This window comes from Dendropsophus ebraccatus, chromosome 11 (assembly GCF_027789765.1).
Source record: "Dendropsophus ebraccatus isolate aDenEbr1 chromosome 11, aDenEbr1.pat, whole genome shotgun sequence".
NCBI classification, from domain to species: Eukaryota; Metazoa; Chordata; class Amphibia; order Anura; family Hylidae; genus Dendropsophus; species Dendropsophus ebraccatus.
In genome coordinates this window covers 6,119,140-6,143,495 of record NC_091464.1, presented here as the reverse complement: position 1 = coordinate 6,143,495, position 24,356 = coordinate 6,119,140, and the positions used below count along the sequence as shown (strand labels likewise).

Below are 24,356 nucleotides of genomic sequence, written 5' to 3'. Positions count from 1 at the left end.
CTCTACCTCCTCCTGTAAGTGACACTCTGTGTCCGATCCACCAATCACAGTGAAGGGAAGGAGGGACCAGCGTCATACTGTATGTCACGGAAATGGATTATCATCCCTGGATGCCAGGACTGCAAGTCAGTCCCAGGGCCGGGGATTTACCTTTCTAGCATCAATGGATCTTTGATCCACTGATGCCGGTATCACTGTTGCAGGGCAGTCAGGGGAGGAGGGGTGTCGGACGCACATCCCCCTGGTCCCAGTATAGACTGTTTTTACCCTGCATCGGTGGATCCTTACTGGGAAGCCAGTAGCGGTGATGCTAAACTGTCAGCAGTCACCATTTATGTAAACAGTGAGCACTGGAAAACGGTCAGTCATTGTACGTCCTGGTGTGGAAACTAGCTCAATATGGCCATAGAAAACATTCAGCATCCATGCGGATACAAAGATTCCCATCTTTATTGACACCTCTAGCAAACAATGGTGACATTTTGGCTTCTCCTCTATACTGCGTATACCATATTGTATTAACTCACAGGTTTATTTTTCACCACAACCAATAACAGTAAGTTCTGAAGATGTTTTCAGAACATTCTAGAGGTAAGAAATAGAAAAAAAAAAAACTGAACATTTTAGAATTCCACTATGCTGGCTAAAGCCTCCAAGCATATCTGTGGCCATATCTCTTGTGCAAGATTATTTTTTGTTGGCCCAAAAAGCCATTCGGTTGTTAATGGGAGTTTTTATAAAACGGGGTGTTTTCATGTAGGCGGCAATAGCGGGCAGAGCCTGAAAGAGAAAAAGAATATATATTAAAAAAGTATATATATGTCTCCATCCACTACCCGGGTATAAGGAATTACTTGCTTGTCCCTTCTTAGTGGCCGATATATGGACGACCAATTCAACAAAGGTTTAGTACTATACAGTACAGCTGGGGGGGGGGGGGACTTTAAATCTTTTGCTCTGGTGAATATATAAAACATATGTGCACGTATACGTGGGCAAAAAGGAGTTTCTGCACACCTAGTACTTGGATTGTAGTAGTTAGTCGCGATAGGCAGTCTGGTATAAATAGAACATTTACCTCAAATCTTGCATGGAAGTTTTTCAGGTTCTTGAACTTTTCCAAGCAAGTAGGATCCAAGATCTGGTGCTGATCCAGGATATCATACATTAAGAAGTCTACAAATGTGATCTTTGGGAAGGAAGGCAAATGCAATATATGTAATCAAGTACTATCCATTAGATAGCATCTAGAGTACTACTACTACAATATAGTTACCTTGTCTCCAACAAACCACTGTCTTTCCCCTAAGAATTTAGAGAACCTTGCCAATACAGCTGGTAGCTTTTCCAGGTACGGTCCCTTCAGCTGTTCCTGAAAATGTGAAGATAAAAAAAGGACATTACACTATTGTTGTTTTCAGCTCTATTGTTTTTAGCTGCAGTGGTTTCTATTAGTTATACAAAGAAAGAAAGTCACATCTGCATCTCAACCACTTTATAAATTTTTAATAAAAAAAAATAAAAAAAAACACAGGAAGTCCAGCTCCTCTCTACTGGCCTTAAAGTGAATATGTCCGCTGCAATTTACATTCCAAACTGCTGACACTGTTAGATCAGAGAGACACCAGGTATATTTCTTATAAAGATGCTTTTCCAAGCTCCTGAAGTGAAACAAGCTATAAGGCATCCCACATCTGAGCCTGCTGGGACTCAGCTTCTAGGGGTCAATCAAGCTGGGGGGGGGGGGGGGAGTGACATTACAGCTATTCAGGAGCCTGGGAAAGCCTCCTGACTCATTGTACCAGATAATAATCATAATGATAAGTTGTCTATATTCTGGAAGCACAGACAGATATAAGAAAGGTACCATGTGTCTCCTTGTCCTAACAGTGTTAGCCGTTTGGAACATGAATTACAGCTGACAGATTTCCTATAAGGACTTTGCTCTCTCCTGGTCTTTTTCTACCTCTGACCGCTCTTTTAGCGTATTATTTGCCATCTCTTCTCTTCACCTTGCTGTTGGGGTTCCTCAGGATCTGTTCTGCCCCCCTCCTGGTCTCACTCAACACATCTTCCATTGGTACCACCATCAAGAAATTGGCCTTTAGTACCATCTCTATACTATATAAGATGACACCCAGCTGAACGCAAGTGACTGTAACCTCTAAAATCGGTTCTTTCCTTACCACCCTCCCCATGCTTTACATTCTGCCGATAAATTCTGACGTCCATCCTCCATAATCCGCACCTCTCACTTCTGTCTCCAGGACTTTACCCAAGCTGAAAGGTCAGACTCAATACTAATACACAAAGGTTTACATTTAACCTAACTACCAATATCACCATTCCCCTACACTCCAAGTACTTAAAAGATACCTTGCGCTTGGCGACCGCGGCAAGATCCTCTAAAAAAAAAACAGCAGGTGGGTGCTTCTCTCCGGACACGAGCCATGGTACTGACTTGCCGGAAGTGCCATAGACTGCATTGTAACACACGCTGGGTTCACACTACGTATATTTCAGTCAGTATTGTGGTCCTCATATTGCAACCAAAACCAGGAGTGGATTAAAAACACAGAAAGGATCTGTTCACACAATGGTGAAATTGAGTGGATGGCTGCCATTTAATGGCAAATATTTGCTGTTATTTTAAAACAACAGCTGTTGCAGTTATTTACTGTTATATGGCGGCCATCCACTCAATTTCTACATTGTTAATCCACTCCTGGTTTTGGTTGCAATATGAGGACCACAATACTGACTGAAATATACATAGTGTGAACCCAGCCATTGTATTCAACAGAGCTTCCAGGAGTTCAGTACCATGTCCAGAGAGGACAGTCTACCTGCAGGATTTTTTTCAGAGGATCTTGCTGCGATCGCCAAGTGCAAGGTACCTTTTAATTCTGTACATATATAAATTGGTTGGCGACTGGTTCATCCACCTTGAACTTTCCTATTTATAAGAGATGATCGGACCAATGTAGAAAGGATTTTGGCACCTTTGCCTTTTTTCTTAAACCCTTCCTATAGACTGTAAGCTCTGTCCTGGGACAGTAGACAGGTATAAACCTGCTGAGAATCCCGATTACTTTTGTCATCGACTTCTATGTAGCCTTACTACAGTAGGTTTACGATGGGGAGAAAGTGCTGCTGCCGCCAGGACAAAACCAATGTCGTTTTCACAATTGTTAATTGATTCATAATCCAGCCATAAAGCAAATCACAATGGGGGACATGTATGAAAAGGCGAAAATGCCTTTAGGCCCAGCTGGGGCTGTTTGGTGTAAAAATATTCGCAAAGGGTATTTTTGCGAATATTTTTTCGTGTCTGCCCCCCTTTTGCCAGTGGGGCAGAGAGAGGGCGTTAAGGGGGGGGGATTGGTGAGGCTGCATGCAGAGGGGTTGCGGTCCCTGGGTGCGCCGCATTTATCATTTTTCCAGAGGAAAAATTATACTGAAACCTACGCCAGCTCGGAGCTGGCGTAGGTTTCAAGATTTTCGCACGGACAGGCTTCGTGCACTCGGGATTTATGTAATGAGTCTCTACTCGGGATTTATGTAATGCGCCTCTACATAAATCTCCGGAGCTGCGGGGACATTTTTCAGCCCGGCGTAAAAAAACGCCAGACTTTATAAAATGTCCCCCATTGTGTCTACTAAAACCATCTAAAATATAGGAGACAAAACTCCTTCCAGGGTCTACTTACAAACTCAGGGTTATATGAAATCATAACAAGCCGCATGCGAAAATCCATGGCTTCATTTTCAATCAGTGATACAAGGATCTTTTCACTCTCAGTATTGCCACCTGCAAAACAGCGATACGACAAGTTCACATAGATCTAATGTTGTTTACAACCCTTATGTCCAGTGTGTCCCTCCAAGCAATGCTTTAGGTCAGGGATGGAGAACTTTCGGCCCTCCTATTACATGGCTGCAAATGTATGGTTAGCGATGTCTGTGCAGCCTTTGCTGTATATAGAAAATAATAGTGTTATCACTTACGTCTCCACGCTCCCTGGTGTCCTCTTGCCTGTTCCTGGCTCACCACAGCCACCTCTGCAGTAACAGGCTGCTCAGCCGATCACTAACATTCAGGATAGCGTCGCAGCCAGTGACCGTCTGAGTGGTCTGTCACTGCAGAGGGGTCAGGAAGGGTCAGCTGCGGCTTCACTGAGTGGGGAGAAGGCAGCCAGGGAGCCTGGAGAGGGTGTAGCTCCCAATACATGAAGTGATGCGTGGTCATAAGGTGATTTTTAAACCCGCTTATTAACCCCTGCTCCGGCCTGATTCTGCCTGATTGGGCAGATAATCTCGGTTTAATAAATCCACAACCAGTCACTTTTGGCTGCAGATTTTCACTTAAATGCAGATGGGATGCTTGTGGATTGTTCTGCTGTGGGTGCACTTACCCCAAAGGTCCAAAATCACATGTAATAAAAAGTTAAAGTTTCATACTCACACATTCCATGCTTGCCGGCAATATAGCGTAGAATAGTGTTACTCTGCGTCAACTTAACATCCCCATCGAAGAGGTAGGGCAACTGAGTAATACAAAATGTGTTCCCATCACCAGCTTGCCTCTTAATAAATAAATCCCGCTGACTACACCATGAAATAAATCTGTGTAATATCCCCCAGTTATTTCACTGCATCTCCAGGTTGTGATTTTCTTTATGCTCACATACATTTGGAAAGTCCAAGCCCAGCTTCTCCTTTTCTTCCAGCCATTGACTCTTGTCATAGTCCGGTGCTGTAAGGAGACAAAGAAGTATTAGAACACAAATGTTCATGATTTCTGGCTGTCAGTTACTCCTTACCAGTTTGCATGCTGCTCATGGCTTAAGTACAGAGAAGAGTATATACGGTAAGCCCTTGCATCTGTGGGTTGCTGCTGCACCTTCTGTTGTTTTGTCTGTACTTAAGCCACGAGCAGCATGCAACCTGTATACAGCCCCCCCCCATCCACATATATACAGCAGGAGACCAGTATACAGACCTCCCCCCCTCTAACCATATATGCAGCAGGTGACCAGTATGCAGCCCCCATATTATATATATATATATATATATATATATATACACATATACATACATATACAGTGGTGCCTTGGATTACGAGCATAATTCGTTCCGGGGCCGTGCTTGTAATCCAAATCCACTCTTAAACCAAAGCAAATTTTCCCATAAGAAATTATAGAAATGCAGACAATTGGTTCCACACCCCAAAATAATGATTTATTATTCTGAACAACATGTAAAACAGATGAAACAAACATTCAGAGACAGCAGAATATGTGATATTATAAGTTACTGTACAGTAATGGAGAGGATGGGAAACACAAGGGCAGACAGACTGCAGGGAGCAGGAAGGAATGAGCAGGACAGATGTGGCCACATACATGCAGCACTCTGTCCGGGCAGAAGGGGGTTACAGCTATGAAGAGATTACCCCCACAGTCCTGTCCCCTGATGTAAGCCCCAGCCTGAAGTGGATCTGCTATGATTTGGAAGGTGAAGGAGACTTCCTGGGTCAGAGTACAGTGCTGTAGACCCAGCTATACAGACCATGTCCCTCCCCAACTCGCGCTCCCACCCAGTACAGGGAGCTCTTAAACCAAAGCAATGCTCTTAAACCAAGTCATAATTTTGAAGAACTGTGAGCTCTTAAACCAAAACGCTCTTAAACCAAGTTACTCTTAAACCAAGGTACCACTGTATATACACACATTACATATACACACACACACATAGCAGGTGACCCCCATATATGCAGCAGGTGACCAGTATACAGCCCCCCCATATATATATATATATATATATACACACACAGCAAATGACCAGTATACAGCCCCCCATCCACATATATGCACAGCAGGTGACCAGTATACAGCCCCCCATATACATACAGCAAATGAGCAGTATACAGCCCCCCCCCCCATATATATATATTATATATATATATATATATATATATATATATATATATATATATATACACAGCAGGTGACCAGTATACAGCCTCCCCCTCCCAAATATACAACAGGTGACCAGTATACAGCCTATATATATATACACACACACACACACACACACACACACACACACCGGCCACTTTATTAGGTATACCTGTCCAACTGCACGTTACCACTTAATTTCTAATCAGCCAATCACATGGTGGCAACTCAGTGCATTTAGGCATGTAGACATGGTCAAGACAACCTCCTGCAGTTCAAACCGAGCATCAGTATGGGGAAGAAAGGTGATTTGGTGCCTTTGAACGTGGCATGGTTGTTGGTGCCAGAAGGGCTGGTCTGAGTATTTCAGAAACTGCTGATCTGCTGGGATTTTCACGCACAACCATCTCTAGGGTTTACAGAGAATGGTCCGAAAAAGAAAAACCATCCAGTGAGCGGCAGTTCTGTGGGCGGAAATGCCTTGTTGATACCAGAGGTCAGAGGAGAATGGGCAGACTGGTTCCAGCTGATAGAAAGGCAACAGTGACTCAAATAGCCAACCGTTACATCCAAGGTAGGCAGAAGAGCATCTCTGAGCGCACAGTACGGCCAACTCTGAGGCAGATGGGCTACAGCAGCAGAAGACCACACCGGGTGCCACTCCGCTCAGCTAAGAACAGGAAACTGAGGCTACAATTTGCACAAGCTCATCTAAATTGGACAGTAGAAGATTGGAAAAACGTTGCCTGGTCTGATGAGTCTCGATTTCTGCTGCGACATTCGGATGGTAGGGTCAGAATTTGGCGTCAACAACATGAAAGCATGGAACCATCCTGCCTTGTATCAACGGTTCAGGCTGGTGGTGGTGGTGTCATGGCGTGGGGAATATTTTCTTGGCACTCTTTGGGCCCCTTGGTACCAATTGAGCATCCTTGCAACGCCACAGCCTACCTGAGTATTGTTGCTGACCATGTCCATCCCTTTATGACCACAATGGACCCAACATCTGATGGCTACTTTCAGCAGGATAATGCGCCATGTCATAAAGCTAGAATCATCTCAGACTGGTTTCTTGTACATGACAATGAGGTCACTGTACTCCAATGGCCTCCACAGTCACCAGATCTCAATCCAATAGAGCATCTTTGGGATGTGGTGGAACGGGAGATTGGCATCATGGATGTGCAGCCGACAAATCTGCGGCAATTGTGTGATGCCATCATGTCAATATGGACCAAAATCTCTGAGGAAGCTTCCAGCACCTTGTTGTATCTATGCCACGAAGAATTGGGGCAGTTCTGAAGGCAAAAGGGGGTCCAACCCGTTACTAGCATGGTGTACCTAATAAAGTGGCGAGTGAGTGTATATACATATAATATATATATATATATATATAATACCTCCAAAAAGAAAAATGCTGAAATTACATAGCCCAAAAAATTCATCTTTATTGAGAAGAAATATTAAAAACAATACATAAAAAAGAGACAAAAAACCAACATTAAAAGAACAGTGGCTATCCCGGAGGAGAAGGAAGGCTTATAAATAAATGATATTACACATGCCCGGTCCCTGACCAATTCCACTTGCACAGTATAAATAAATAGGTAATAGTGCAAAAAATGTATTAAATAGTATTAATAGATATACAATAAATATAATTCATATAATTGACCCCCGGACGAAGACTACGAAACGCGCGTCGGGGTGGTGGCGTCCCGGAGGATATTTGACACGCTTTACTATAGGTACCTATGCCATGTCTCTAGGACCTTTGGGGTCAATAATAGTTATGGGTTAAGTGCAATAGAACAATGAATTATATTTATTGTATATCTATTAATACTATTTAATACATTTTTTGCACTATTACCTATTTATTTATACTGTGCAAGTGGAATTGGTCAGGGACCGGGCATGTGTAATATCATTTATTTATAAGCCTTCCTTCTCCTCCGGGATAGCCACTGTTCTTTTAATGTTGGTTTTTTGTCTCTTTTTTATGTATTGTTTTTAATATTTCTTCTCAATAAAGATGAATTTTTTGGGCTATGTAATTTCAGCATTTTTCTTTTTGGAGGTATTGTATTAGTTAGCTGTAGTAGCAATATAGACTAAGTGCAGGACATTTTCTAAGGCACATGCTCTTTATTAGACACTGACAAATATTGCATGAAGACAGAAGTGTGGGTATTATATATATATATATATATATATATATATATATATATATATATATATATATATATATATATATATACACACACACACACACACACACACACAACAGGTAGGGCTAGGCGGTATACCGCAAAAATACCGATACCTTCACTGGCGTCGGTTAACAGACTTCAACTTGGCCAGGACGGTATTTGCGTTATTTTTCTATTTCTGTGTCCCTGCTCCCGTCCTGACACACACACACACACACACACACACACACGGCACCAGCGCTGGTATCAGAGCGGGAGGTGGAGGAGCAGCAGGGTCCAGGTGAGAATGCTTCCCCCCCCCCCCCCCTTCCGTCCAGTTCAAGCTTCCCCCCACCAGTCTGGTCCGAGGCTCCGTCCCGCCGCACCTGTCCTGCCAAAGCACCCACCACCCGTCCGGTCTCCCTGCACACTGAGGGGACTACAGGAACACCGCCGCCAAGTGCTGCTGTGACACGGCCGCGTCCCTGCACACACAGGACAACATGTGCAGCGCTCGCCGGCCGGGTGTGGGGGCGATCGGATGGGACTGGTCCACACACACACACACACCCCCGGCCGGCCGGCGAGCGCTGCACATGTTGTCCTGTGTGTGCAGGGACGCGGCCATGTCACAGCAGCACTTGGCGGCGGCTGTCCTGTAGTCCCCTCAGTAACAGTACAGGACTGTAACATAGGAGGAATGTGCTGCAGCAGGCAGGATAAGTTATAGGAGACATTGCTATGTGCGGCATCCTGCCTGCTGCAGCCCATCCATTCCTCCTATGTTACAGCCCTGTACTGAGGGGACCACAAGTGCCAGCATACACCTCCCTGTGCTCCCTGTGCAGTCATACACCCCTATCCGTCCCCCCTGTATATAGTCATACACCCCTATCCATCCCCCCTGTATATAGTCATACACCCCTATCCACCCCCTTCTGTATAGTCATACACCCCAATCCACCCCCCCCTGTATAGTCATACACCCCTATCCGTCCCCCCTGTATAGTCATACACCCCTATCCACCCCCCCTGTATATAGTCATACACACCTATCCGCCCCCCCTGTATATAGTCATACACCCCTATCCGTCTCCCCTGTATATAGTCATACACCCCTATCCACCCCCCCTGTATAGTCATACACCCCTATCCGTCCCCCCTGTATATAATCATACACCCCTATCCGTCTCCCCTGTATATAGTCATACACCCCTATCCGTCCCCCCTGTATATAGTCATACACCCCTATCCGCCCCCCCTGTATATAGTCATACACCCCTATCCACCCCCATATAGTCATACACACCTATCCGTCCCCCCTGTATATAGTCATACACACCTATCCCTATGTGACCCCCTGTGTATACACATCCTGTAGAGGCTGTATACCTGTATATACATGTCCAGGTCCCCTAATAATGACAAATAATAATAATAATAAATAAACTAACCATGGGTTGCTGCTCAGTGAGTTCTTTTTTACTTTAATCAAAATGTCGCCAGTTTGTCACAGCAAGTGGGTGTGGTTTGCAAAAAGGGGCGTGTCATAATTATCGTTGAATTATCGTTACCGCGGCTACATGTGCGATAAACCGCGATATTGATTCAGGCCAATATCGCCCAGCCCTAACAACAGGTGACCAGTATACAGCCTCCCCCTCCCATATATACAGCAGGTGACCAGTATACAGCCTCCCCCTTCCATATATACAGCAGGTGACCAGTATACAGCCCCCCCATATATACAGCAGGTGACCAGTATACAGCCTCCCCCTTCCATATATACAGCAGGTGACCAGTACACACCCCCCCTCCCCCCTGCCCATATATACAGCAGATGACCTGTATACAGCCTCCCCCTCCCATATATACAGCAGGTGACCAGTATACAGCCCCCCTCCCCCCCCCCCATATACACAGCAGATGACCTGTATACAGCCTCCCCCTCCCATATATACAGCAGGTGACCAGTATACGGCCTCCCCCTTCCATATATACAGCAGGTGACCAGTATACACCCCCCCTCCCCTCCCATATATACAGCAGGTGACCAGTATACAGCCACCCCCTCCCATATATACAGCAGGTGACCAGTATACAGCCACCCCCTCCCATATATACAGCAGGTGACCAGTATACAGCCTGCCCCTCCCATATATACAGCAGGTGACCAGTATACAGCCTTCCCCTCCCATATATACAGCAGGTGACCAGTATACAGCCTCCCCCCCCATATATACCGCAGATAACCAGTATACAGCCCCCCCCCATATATACCGCAGATAACCAGTATACAGCCCCCCTCCTATATATATACACACACAGCAGGTGACAAGTATACAGCCCCCCCCCCCTCCCATATATACAGCAGGTGACCAGTATACAGCCCCCCCCCTCCCATATATATATATATATATATATATATATATATATATATATATACACAGCAGGTGACCATTATACCACTAATTCCACCTGGATAATAAAGGATTTGTCACAATATTCCTGTCGCAACACAGGTTATATCCAGTATACCTTATAACATCTACACCTCTATAACTTATTTTATACATAAAGAACCATTTGAGGCTAGTTTAACAATTTAAAACCACATACTTTATTATAAAAATACAACATACAAAAAAACAATTTGCAATAAATAGAAAAGACCAGCAGATGGCAGTATACAAGCACACAGATAAATATGTAGATTTTTAAATTTTTATAATATCAAGGTTAGTGCAAAATGTACTTCAAGACTCCCTATATGCAGGCTAGTATGAATACTCTCACCGTCGTCCACACTGGGACAAATAGTACCGGCTAACTAACCTCACAGTAAATTATATTCATATGATCCTAAGCACTTACCCATTACTGCTGCTATGTATCTGCCACCATATACCCCTCAACGACGTTTCGCGTTGGTTTGCTTCCTTAGGAGGGTGTGACTTAACCCCCGTCTAATCCCACTATTTATATGATGCCGCTGATGACGTTGGCGCCAAGGGCACAAGGAGAGAGGTTTTGTTGCAGAATAAAATAAAGGAGAAAGCTAGTGGAAATACTATTCGTTTTATTTCCACATATAACACGGACTGGGAAAAGATGAGGGAAATTATGAAAAAACACTGGTCTGTACTATGTACTGACACAGTACTAGCTAAGAAGTTATCAGACTCCCCTATGATGACAGCTCGCAGGAGCAAAAATCTAAAAGACCTCCTGGTGCGAAGTCACTACGCACCTAAGAGGAAATGTCCCTTTGGCAGTACCAGCACCCAAAGAGTGGGTTGCTACCCATGTGGGGGATGCATGGCATGTGCCAACATAGAAAGAGCAGCGAGTTTCAGATCGGTAGATGGGAGGAGAAATTTTCAGATCCGTGATTATATATCATGCAGTACAAAATATGTGATTTATTATGCCACATGCGGATGTGGAAAAGTCTATGTAGGACTAACCTCCAGGGAATTAAGGATAAGGACGAGAGAACATGTAAGGGGGATTATTGCGGCAAAAGATGAGGAGGACTTTGGACAACTTAAGACGATACCAAGGCACTTTAAAACCCACCACAATTGTGATCCAAAATCATTTAAAGTGAGAGGGATAGAGAAGATCAATAGTGGCATCAGAGGGGGTAACATGAAAAGGATTCTTGCCCAAAAAGAATGCAGATGGATAACAACTCTTGGTACGCTGCACCCTATGGGTCTAAATGAACAGAGAAGTTTTGTATCTTTCTTGTAGTATCAGTTTTTAAAATTCATATTTTAACCTTTGTCTTTTTTTGTACATAATTTTTAGTGATTTATTGCTTTGATTGCTGCTATACGAGAATCATGTCATCATTGGAACCATGGATGAAGAATCAAAAAAGGAAAAAAAACATCATGTAATTAATCTACCATAGATACAGATAAAACTGAAGAAAAGAAGATTTTACAAAGATAAGAGAGAGAAAGGAAAGAACATTATAACAATAGTGATTGGAAATTTATGGATGTAGGACATGGACTGCAACATAATAATAAGGACTATATAGACATAATAATTGATGTTGGATTTTTTAGAGTGGATGGATGTCTGTATGTAAGTATGAATGTGGGGGGGTAATCATGTTTTGTGTGTGTGGGTATGGGAGTAAGGGGTGGGTGTGGGAGGGGGGTAGTGTAGGTGGGGTTTTTGATATTGAAATTTATTATATGTATTTACACATTTGAGAATATGTGGTTTTTTATAACACTATATGAATTGCAGTGGATCATGTATTGTAGATTTTGTATTTTTTGTATTTGCACTAGCACTTTTTCTTGTGGGTAAGATACACATAACTATACATATTACAACGATGCATTTAATTAGTTTGTTCACTGATCTATTTATTTACAAATACATTGATTATTGCACTTTATACACAATACCTAATTACACGAGCACAGTATTTGTTTTATAATAGGTTATTATCTTTTTTGGTATACATCATTTAGTCTATATGGTTGCAGCGGGATTTGTAATTTATAGATGTGATTTATAAATTAGGTTTAATAATGGTTGTACGGTTTATCAGATTACTGATTATTTATTTTATTTATTTATTCAGTTATTTATTATTTTCACATTATTTATTATTTATTAGTATACTCGCATCATTGTCTGTAGTTCATGAATTAGGTCCTATATGCAAGGTTTGGTACTAGGTCTAGGTAGACGATAATATATTTACCTGATTCCAATGGTGGTGCGCCGAGAGTCGGGAACCAGGTACGGGCATCCTTTCGAAGCGGTCTCAAGATGCGCAGTGCGCATGTCCGTGTGCGTGTCACACGATGATGTGCGTTCCAGCGCTGAGTACCGGAAGCGGAAGTGATGCGATACCCGTACGGCCCGGCGCTTGGCGCCAACGTCATCAGCGGCATCATATAAATAGTGGGATTAGACGGGGGTTAAGTCACACCCTCCTGAGGAAGCAAACCAACGCGAAACGTCGTTGAGGGGTATATGGTGGCAGATACATAGCAGCAGTAATGGGTAAGTGCTTAGGATCATATGAATATAATTTACTGTGAGGTTAGTTAGCCGGTACTATTTGTCCCAGTGTGGACGACGGTGAGAGTATTCATACTAGCCTGCATATAGGGAGTCTTGAAGTACATTTTGCACTAACCTTGATATTATAAAAATTTAAAAATCTACATATTTATCTGTGTGCTTGTATACAGCAGGTGACCAGTATACAGCCCCCCTCCCATATATATATATATATACAGCAGGTGACAAGTATACAGCCCCCCCCTCCCATATATATATACACAGCAGGTGACCAGTATACAGCCCCCCCCCCCCATATATACAGCAGATGACCAGTATACAGCCTCCCTCTCCCATATATACCGCAGAAAACCAGTATACAGCCCCCCTCCCATATATACCGCAGATAACCAGTATACAGCCCCCCCCCCCATATATACATACATACAGCAGGTGACCAGTATACAGCCTCCCCCTCCCATATATACAGCAGATAACCAGTATACAGCCTCCCCTCCCATATATACAGCAGATAACCAGTATACAGCCCCCCCCCATATATACAGCAGGTGACCAGTATACAGCCCCCCCCATATATACAGCAGATAACCAGTATACAGCCTCCCCTCCCATACATACAGCAGATGACCAGTATACAGCCTCCCCCCCATATATACAGCAGGTGACCAGTATACAGCCTCCCCCTCCCATACATACAGCAGGTGACCAGTATACAGCCTCCCCCTCCCATATATACAGCAGGTGACCGGTATACAGCCTCCCCCCCCCATATATACAGCAGGTGACCAGTATACAGCCTCCCCCTCCCATACATACAGCAGGTGACCAGTATACAGCCCCCCCTCCCATATATACAGCAGATGACCAGTATACAGCCTCCCCCTCCCATATATACAGCAGATACCCAGTATACAGCCCCCCCCCTCCCATATATACAGCAGGTGACCAGTATACAGCCTCCCCCTCCCATACATACAGCAGGTGACCAGTATACAGCCCCCCCTCCCATATATACAGCAGGTGACCAGTATACAGCCTCCCCCTCCCATATATACAGCAGATACCCAGTATACAGCCTCCCCAGCCGCACTCACCGTCCCCGGTCACATAGCGCTTCTCCTCATACGGTGTCCCGGTGTATTCCAGCAGCAGGCGGATCGCATGAGTAAGCTGCAGGTAGACGGTAACGGAGAGACAGTATATTAACAGAATGTAACCCGCCCGTATCTCCCACACAGCCGCCATTCTCCTCCTCTCACCCCGCGGATGTCCCAGTAGCCGAGGAGCATCATCTTCTCCACCACAGACACCGGACTCCGCTCCTGTCACGGGCGCCTCACCGCCTAATGTAAGCCTCGCCGAGCACGTGACTGCCCATACAGCCAGCTGAGTGGCTCAGGTGACTCAGAGCTGGGATCACAGCCAATCAGATTGCAGCTCCTCGCCAGCGCCCACTGAACTAGAGAACTATGTGGAGATCAGTCGTGTAACGGGTCAGTGATGGGGGGGATGTTGCTAGGCAACACGCATCACACATCGCTGCAGAGTGTCTATGGGGCTGGGGTGGCTGGTTATCCCTCATCAGATCTATGTAGAGCAGGGAGATAACATGGACTCATGGTTTATTCTGCCCCTGGCCTGTGTATACAGTATATAGGGGACCGGCCCCTTGTGTTACATGCCTCAGCCTCTGTTCACACCAGCATTTTGTTTCCACTATCCCGGAGCAGCGCTCCCTGCTGTCGGTGACATTAATTCTTCGCACCGATTTCTGTTGAACGTTATTTCCGTTTTTTCTTCCCATTTTGAGGTGTAAATCGCCCAAGACCAACCAGTGACCGTGCCTCCATATTGTCCCCTCGTCAGCTGTGAGGGGCTTATATGTTACATGTCCCCCTTTATTTTACCATAATGATGTACTAAGAAAAAGAAAAAAAGTTATGTGGTGAAATGAAGAAAAAAACATTCAAGCCATCAAGCAGTGTAACGTAGTGGCAGAGCCAGGATGGCTTCACTAGGCCGCCATCACAACCAGTACGACACCAGGGTAGGGGGTCTATGGGAGGAGAAAGGGGGGCACCATACAGAAACCAACAGCCTACACACCCCAAGTGAGTATACCAAAGTATTAATGGGCAACGCAGGGCCGTCTTAACAGTATTATGGGCCCCTGGGCAGAGGTGCGAATTGGCCTTCCCCAACCGCCACCATCAAATCCCCCACATCTTTGCATATAGTGCCCCCCATAGTAGCCAATCCCCCCATAGTAGCCAATCCCCCCCATATAGTGCCCCCCATAGTAGCCAATCCCCCCATATAGTGCCCTCCATAGTAGCCAGTGCCCACATAGTAGCCAGTGCCCCCCATAGTAGTCAGTGCCCCTCATAGTAGCCAGTGCCCCCCATAGTAGCCAGTGCCCCCACAGTAGCCAGTGTCCCCCATAGTAGCCAGTGCCCCCCATAGTAGTCAGTGCCCCTCATAGTAGCCAGTGCCCCCCATAGTAGCCAGTGCCCCCATAGTAGCCAGTGCCCCCCATAGTAGCCAGTGTCCCCCATAGTAGCCAGTGCCCCCCATAGTAGCCAGTGCCCCCCATAGAAGCCAGTGGCCCCCATAGTAGCCAGTGCCCCCATAGTAGCCAGTGCCCCCCATAGTAGCCAGTGCCCCCCATAGTAGCCAGTGCCCCTATAGTAGCCAGTGCCCCCATAGTAGTCAGTCCCCCCCCATAGTAGCCAGTGCCCCCCATAGTAGCCAGTGCCCTCATAGTAGCCAGTGACCCCCAAAACAACAAACCAGTTACTCACCTGTCCGCCGGCCCCAGCAGCTGATGTCTCCCGTCAGCGCGCCACTCCCGACATCCTCCGGCACAGGCAGCGGGGTAGAGAGAGACTGCCTGTGCCGGAAGTGACCTGCTGCATGACACATCCAGGACACAGGCAGCGTCTCTGTACCCCGCTGCCTGTGCCGAAGGATGTCGGGAGTGCGCGCTGACGGGAGAGGAGCTGCTGGGGCCGCCGGACGGGTGAGTTCCTGGACTGCCCGCCCCTTCTATCGCCGCTTAGCTGAGTCGATCAGAAGCCCAGGAAAGTGCTGCTCATTGCACTTTCCTGGGCTTCTGATCGGCTGTCAGCTGAGAAGCGATAGAAGGGGCGGGCGGGCGGAGGGGGTGGCTCAGGGCCGCTCACTATGCATATGCATAGTGAGCGGCAATAGAGGGGGCGGGCGGGACGGCTTCCTTGCGGTGCTCAGCCCTCGCTTTATAGGACGCACTTAGTTTTATAAGTGCGTCTTATAAAGCTAAAAATACAGGTGACAGAGGGCAGGGGCCCCCTAGGACGCAAGGGCCCCCGGGCAGCCGCCTACCCTGCCCAATGGATAAGACGGTCCTGGGGCAACAGGCCAGCAAGAGACAGAGACAAGCCTACATTACATCTAAGGGAGTTGGCGGGGTCGGACTGGAGTTGGGGTCTACACTCGTTTGTATCTTGTGTGTGTCCAAGTTTTCATGAAGTGAGAGGAGTTGTTGTGTAGTGAAGAGCTCAAGTCTTCCATTCTCATTAGTTCATTTATTTTAGTTACCCACAGAGAGACCGGGGGGGGGGGCGCGACCGTGCGTTTCCAGTAGAGAGGTAGGTATGCCTGCGCCACCATCATGGAGCGCCTGTACTTTGCCTCACACTAATACGGATAATACTCTACAGAGATGTCATGAAGCCAACAAATGTTAATGTTCAGCTCCACCGGAGAACGCGCAAAAGGTCAAAGTAAGAATATTTAATTGGTTAATTGTTAACATTTCCATCTAATCCCCGAGTCCTGAGCGTCTCCCTCCTGACCCTGTGATAAGGCTCTCACCAGTCAGCACCATCTCCTCCTAGTAGGGTGGGCAGTAGCAGAGTATTACAGGCCCTGAGCTTCTGGGGGGCCCTGAGCTTCTGGGGGGCCCATGGCCACCCAGAAAGACTTATATCATTGGTGTATTGTCCCTGGCTACAATTCTGTCATGATTTGCAAAAAAAATTTCAGCGTATAAGACGATTGGGGGTATAAGACAACCCACGACTCTTAAGAAGATTTTCAGGGGTTCAAAAGTTGTCTTATACGCTGGAAAATATTAACCCCTGCCTGACCGCAGCTAGAGAGCCCTGCTGCAGTCAGGCAGGGGTCAACCCAAGCGGGAGGTGGCGGTGCTGGAGGTCCGGGAGAGCCTGCAGTGTACTGCCCCGCACCCTTTCCCCCCACAGCCTGACTCTCCCTGGCGGCATGGCTTGCATTGAAAAACAAACAAACCATGGAGACGCTCAGAGACACTTGGCTGCCGAGAGAGCTACGGGTGAATGACAGAGGCTTTGGGGATTTCCGGCACAGGAAGTGTCTCTGTACCATGCTGCCTGTGCCGGGAACATGACAAAGGAGACCTGCAGTTGCTGGGAGAGAGGAGCTGCCGGGATCGGGTGACAGGTGAGTTGGATTGTTTGTTTTTTATAGCAGTCACCACATGCGGCGGGGATGCAGTGAGCCTGCCTGACCCCCCCCGATGGAGCCCCAAATACTTACCTCATCCTGCAAGTCCCACTTCAGAAGCCGGTCCCGCTGCGGAAGTGAGCCTGGAAGTGAGGGAGATCGCTGGACGGCGGCCGGAGGTGACTGAGACGCGGACGGTTTAAGTGGCAATCTTCACCGGAGGGATGGTGAGTATGGAGTGTGTGTGTCTGTGTTTTGTATTTTTTTTTATACAGGTCTCGCCGGAGTTGTCTTTAAAGGGGAACTCCAAGTAGAGGTAAAAAAAAATAAAACTTCTGCAGAAGCATAAAGCATTACTTACCGATCTACCCCAGTTTTAAAACTACCAAAAACCCATTTGTTTTGTTGTTCTTTTTTTTCTGTATTGTGTTTCTGTACTTCCTGGTTGTGAAGTTCCCAGAATGCAGTACTGGTTCCAGAATGCAATGCTTTCCCTCAGCTGTTCATCACAGTCCTCCACCCTGCCCATTCCCTACCCAAATCTGTTGCAGAACATCTAGGCTGTGTTCACACATCTCAGTTTCATTGTGTTACTAAATTCTCACGCTGTATTCTCTACCGGTAACGCTGATTTTGGAATAAAGTAAAAAACTTTTTTTTTTTTTTTTTTTAATTTAAAGTTTTTTATTTTCAAAGACAAGAAAAGAGAGTATACAATACAAATGGGAACTCGGGACGGCAAGTCCCTCTGGGGGAAGGGGTAAATACAAGGAATGATGTAAATGCACAGAATGCAATCGTAATCGTGAACTGTAACAAAGAACAGTAGGAATGTCAACATCCGTAACATGACCAGAAAAAACGGGATCAGTATTCCGGTCGATCTCAGCATAAGTCATTACAAAAACAATGTACTATCATATGCAAGCTGTACTGCAGAGATAGGAGAGACAGAAGCAAGAAGACGACAAACAAAACACACCGGACAGGAGAGGACAAGATAACAAGAGGATCATAAAAGAGAGGCTGTCCCTGGCGGCAAAAGAGGGGGGGCACCCTTCGGGCAACTAGGGACAGAAGGACGGTTTCAGGCCGTGGCGGTTCTATAAGAATCAGAATCTAGGAATAGGAGCCATTGGCCCCAAGTGGCCGTGTACCTCTTCACTGCTGCCGGGGTAACAGCAATGAGGTCCTCTATGTGATGTGTCTGGGCTATTTCCGCAAACCATTCGTCAATAGTCGGAGGGTCGACGGATTTCCATTTCCGAGGGAGGACTGACTTGGCAGCTTGGAGCAGATGGCGTGCCAGAGATTTTTTGAAGCGCGACTGGGCTGTGGGGAACATGAAAAGCAGTGTCGCTTCAGGGGTATTAGGGATAGTGATGCCGGTAATTTCCTTAATGAGGCGCAAGACCGTGGGCCAAAATGACCGCAATTTGGGGCATCCCCACCAAATGTGTGTCATGGTGCCTCCCACGCCCCCACAACGCCAACAAATGTCAGGGACCAAGGGGTACCAGCAATGAAGGGCAGCTGGAACCCGGTACCAACGGGACAAAATCTTATAACTGGTCTCCTGTGTCTTACATGCCATAGTAGCTTTGTGAGATAGATAAAAAGCCTTTGACCATTGTTGAGGCGTAAAAGTTTTTCCCAACTCTGTCTCCCATGCCGAGCAGAAGGAGGGCAGATGGTCCAGTCTAGAGGAGAGCAACAGTTGATAAAAAAAAAGAGATGGCATGTGGGGGACAGGAAGGCGCCACACACAACTTTTCAAAGTCCGACAACGTATTATGGAGAGCGTGAGTACGTGAGGTGGTCGTGTAGAAATGCTGCAGTTGAATATACTCAAACAGGTGTCTGGACAAGGGGGGTGCGGAGGGGAGAATGTCGGATAAGGGTAACAGTGCTCCCCGTTTGACCACGTGATAAAAGCGGAGAGGGGTGTCCCTAGGCGTGCCTAAGAAGGTCCGGGACATACCTGGTTGAAAGTCAGGGTTATCTGTGACGGGGGTCATAGGGCCACGACTATCCAACAGAGCACAAGGAGACCCGGCGGCTGGTAAAGATGCAAGAGTATGGCGAGTTGTGTAGGACAGAGGTGTGCGGTCTGCCAAGGTAGGGGACCATGTCCATGGGAGTGCCAACTGTACCCACAGCTTGGAAGTAGAATGATGAAACATGTCCAAGATCCTCACGTGGACACAAGATAGATAATAAAGGCGGCAATCTGGCAGACCAACCCCCTCCCCGCATCATTAGGACGAGAAAGAACCGCGCGTCTGATTCTGGGACGGCCAGGGGACCAGACGAAGGAAGAAAAGCAATGCTGCACTTGTTTCCAAAAGGAAACGGGGATGCGGACTGGGATGGTCTGCAAGAGATAGAGCAGTCGAGGGAGAAGGGTCATTTTCAGGATATTAATTCTCCCGAACCAAGAGAAATCTTTCTTGGTCCAGGCTGTCAGGTCCGTTCGGGAACGGCCTAACAGAGGCAGGAAATTAGCATCAAAGAGTTGGGACAATGTGGGAGGGATGCGTATGCCCAGGTATGATATGCCTGCGGGGGGCCATGCAAATGGAAAATTTTCCTGAAGAGAGCGCACCGTGGCGCTGTCCAAGGAGACATTGAGGGCTTCAGATTTAGCAAGGTTAATTTTAAAATTTGACCATACACCAAACCAGTCTAGTCGAGACATAAGGGAAGGGAGGGACAAACGTGGGTTTGTGACATAGAGCAAGAGGTCGTGCGCGAAAGCGGAGCATTTATACTCGTGGGATCCAATGGTGATCCCCCGTATGTCTGGGTCAGAGCGGATGGTGGACATTAGATTTTCCATGATCAGGACATAAAGGAGGGGGGACAGGGGGCACCCCTGTCTCGTTCCATTGGAAATAGAAAAGGGTGCCGACAACGTGCCATTGATTTTCAACTGAGCGGAGGGAGTGTTATAAAGGGCTAGAATTTTCGAGAGGAAGGACTGGCCTATGCCCACACGTTGTAGGGTTTGTACCAGGGAGGACCACGAGACTCTATGAAAAGCCTTCTCGGCGTCTAAAGAGAGAACCATCAGGGGTACGTTGTTAGATTGAGCGTAATGAATTATGTCTAATGTCTTGAGAGTATTATCGCGGGCTTCCCTCCCTGGTACAAAACCCACTTGGTCCGCATGGATGAGAGCCGGCAGGTGTGGGTTCAGCCTGTTGGCAATTAGTTTGGCATAAAGTTTCAGGTCCACATTGAGGAGGGAGATGGGCCTGTAGCTCCCGCAGGTCTGCGGGTCCTTCCCCGATTTAGGAATAAGGGCGACATGGGCCATAGTAGTGTGTTGCGGAAAGGGGACGGTGTCGGATATGGAGTTGAAGGCCGAGAGCATGGTGGGGCCTAGGGATTCCTGAAGCACTTTGTAGAATTGGGCTGTCAGGCCGTCTGGGCCCGGGCTCTTCCCTCCTGGGAGTTGTGCAATAGCACAATTGATTTTGTGCAACGCGAACGGCTCCTCCAGGGTTACTGCCGTATCGCTGGAGATCTGAGTAGCAATAGGAGGGGGAGAGAAGGGCTCAGGCACTGAGGCCGAGGGTTTAGGAAGATTATAAAGGGTAGTGTAGTAGGAATGGAATGTGGATGCTATTTCCGGGGTGATATGGGTAGTTACATTCGCAGTGGTCCGGATACAGGGGATATGCGATTGCGCCAGTTTGTCCCTTAAAGCCCTCGCCAACATGCGTCCACACTTATTGCCAGTAAAAAACTTTTTTAATTAAAAAATATTTTCTTTTGATTTCTACACACATATTATGATCAAGCATCTTTTATCCCCTAAGTTGAGGGGCACAATAGGACTTTATCCCATATTATCTTACATGGGATATACTGATTGTGTCTTGTTTTTTTCTCCAGGTGGGATTGGCAGTGACGGCTCTGATCCTCTCTGCCGTTTAGCATCATTTACTTGTGTTACTGCGTCATTTTTGTGAATACGCTGCAGTACTGCAATGACACTCCAACATGTGTGAACACAGCCCTAATTTCACTGCACACTTCTGCACAATCAGCGACATTGCATCAGCTGCTTTTGGCCGGTCAGAGATGGTGAATCACTCAGGGGATTGGGGGATTCAGCCGCGCCTCCTGTGACATCACACCCTGCCCCCTATCTGCATCATCAGCCTGTGCTCAGCAAACACACAATGTGAGACAGAGGCATGGAAGATTTGTCTCCTAAGGTGTGAGAGCAGGAGGAGCAGGAGACAATGTGAATTGGCACAGAGGCCATTTTTCTTTGCTTCCTGGATTTCTATCAGCTACCAGTGTGGCAGAACCGTACAGATATGGTAATACATTGTATAGACACATCTATATAACTTTTAATGTACTTTTAATAGAAAACAAATTTTTTTTATGTGTAGTTTTCTTTAAGCCTAGATGCAGAAAACGCATATGGTCCCCTCAGCTGACCTTTTCAATTTGAAACACTGAGGTGCAGGGGCGTAGCTAAAGGCTGATGGGCCCTGGTGCAAAATGTTAGCTTGGGGCCCCCCATCTCACCCGATCAGGCAAAGTCATATCTAACGTTATATCCAATGATTCTAATGTGCCACCATGTTCTAATGCCATGTCACTGCCTCCACCTCACGTACTGCACTACTGCCCCCTATAATGAATGGACTGTACTGTGTCATTGTCTAATCATTGTATTCCAATCTTTGACTCTCCAGCTGAAAAACTACAACTCTCATCATCAACTGCCAGTTGGAAACGATGGGGGTTGTAGTGCTGCAACCTGAAGAGTTAAATGCTGCAAAACTCCCATAATAAACTGTCAGCAGGGCAAGATGAAGTTTGAACTTCTGCAACCTGGAGAAGTCACCTGATATCACCTGCAGTCCTATGTAATACCACAGATAACAGTGATATCCCTCTGAGTACAGATAATGTAGTGGTCACCTGCAGTCCTATGTAACACCACAGATAACACAGTGATATCTCTGAGTACAGATAATGTAGTAGCTGTCACCTGCAGTCCTATGTAACACCACAGATAACACAGTGATATCTCTGAGTACAGATAATGTAGTAGCTTTCACCTGCAGTCCTATGTAACACCACAGATAACACAGTGATATCTCTGAGTACAGATAATGTAGTAGATGTCACCTGCAGTCCTATGTAACACCACAGATAACACAGTGATATCTCTGAGTACAGATAATGTAGTAGATGTCACCTGCAGTCCTATGTAACACCACAGATAACACAGTGATATCTCTGAGTACAGATAATGTAGTAGATGTCACCTGCAGTCCTATGTAACACCACAGATAACACAGTGATATCTCTGAGTACAGATAATGTAGTAGATGTCACCTGCAGTCCTATGTAACACCACAGATAACACAGTGATATCTCTGAGTACAGATAATGTAGTAGATGTCACCTGCAGTCCTATGTAACACCACAGATAACACAGTGATATCCCTCTGAGCACAGATAATGTAGTAGCTGTCACCTGCAGTCCTATGTAACAGCACAGATAACACAGTGATATCTCTGAGTACAGATAATGCAGTAGATGTCACCTGCAGTCCTATGTAACACCACAGATAACACAGCGATATCTCTGAGTACAGATAATGTAGTGGTCACCTGCAGTCCTATGTAACAGCACAGATAACAGTGATATCTCTGAGTACAGATAATGTAGTAGTCACCTGCAGTCCTATGTAACGCCACAGATAACACAGTGATATCTCTGAGTACAGATAATGTAGTAGCTGTCACCTGCAGTCCTATGTAACACCACAGATAACAGTGATATCTCTGAGTACAGATAATGGAGTAGTCACCTGCAGTCCTATGTAACAGCACGGATAACACAGTGATATCTCTGAGTACAGATAATGTAGTAGATGTCACCTGCAGTCCTATGTAACACCACAGATAACACAGTGATATCTCTGAGTACAGATAATGTAGTAGCCACCTGCAGTCCTATGTAACACCACAGATAACAGTGATATCTCTGAGTACAGATAATGTAGTAGTCACCTGCAGTCCTATGTAACAGCACAGATAACACAGTGATATCTCTGAGTACAGATAATGTAGTGGTCACCTGCAGTCCTATGTAACGCCACAGACAACACAAAGATATCTCTGAGTACAGATAATGTAGATATAGACCCCCTGTGTAGCCCCCCCATAGTATAGACCCCCTGTGTAGCCCCCCCACAGTATAGACCCCCTGTGTAGCCCCCCACAGTATAGACCCCCTGTGTAGCCCCCCACAGTATACACCCCCTGTGTAGCCCCCCACAGTATAGACCCCCTGTGTAGATCCCCCACAGTACAGACCCCCTGTGTAACCCTCTCATAGTATAGACCCCCTGTGTAACCCTCTCATAGTATAGACCCCCTGTGTAGCCCCCCCCCAGTATAGACCCCTTGTGCAGCCCCCCCCAGTATAGACCCCTTGTGCAGCCCCCCCAGTATAGACCCCTTGTGCAGCCCCCCACATCGCAACATTTATGTAAAAAATGAAAAAATAAATAAATAAACTCACCTCACCTGGATCCTTGATCTCCCTGCCAGCTTTTCTTCAGTTCAGTGAGCTTCCGGGTTGCCGGCCCTGGCCGGAAGCTCACTGATGCAGGACCGCGGCGCCCGGATTTCTCCTCTATACTGC

At 46.4% G+C, this 24,356-nt stretch overlaps 1 protein-coding gene across 1 annotated transcript; it reads right to left on the bottom strand.

Annotated features, from left to right (window-relative positions):
• Positions 1–426: 426 nt before the first annotated feature.
• Positions 427–14,579, bottom strand: LOC138767683 (glutathione S-transferase Mu 4-like). The gene is made up of 8 exons (XM_069945350.1): positions 14,470–14,579; positions 14,305–14,380; positions 4,692–4,756; positions 4,466–4,547; positions 3,711–3,811; positions 1,277–1,372; positions 1,079–1,189; positions 427–780 (listed from the first exon to the last, which is right to left on the bottom strand). Exons 1-8 carry the CDS (start codon positions 14,500–14,502, stop codon positions 688–690), a joined length of 657 nt encoding a protein of 218 aa, XP_069801451.1. The 5' UTR covers positions 14,503–14,579; the 3' UTR covers positions 427–687.
• Between the last annotated feature and the right edge of the window lie 9,777 nt (positions 14,580–24,356).

Excerpts from the sequence above, each read along its gene's own strand:
- LOC138767683 (XM_069945350.1), bottom strand. The coding sequence starts at position 14,502 with ATGATGCTCCTCGGCTACTGGGACATCCGCGGG. Across the intron at positions 14,381-14,469 it reads GCTACTGGGACATCCGCGGG|CTTACTCATGCGATCCGCCT; the intron begins GTGAGAGGAGGA and ends GTCTACCTGCAG. Across the intron at positions 4,548-4,691 it reads TGGGCTTGGACTTTCCAAAT|TTGCCCTACCTCTTCGATGG; the intron begins GTATGTGAGCAT and ends TGTATTACTCAG.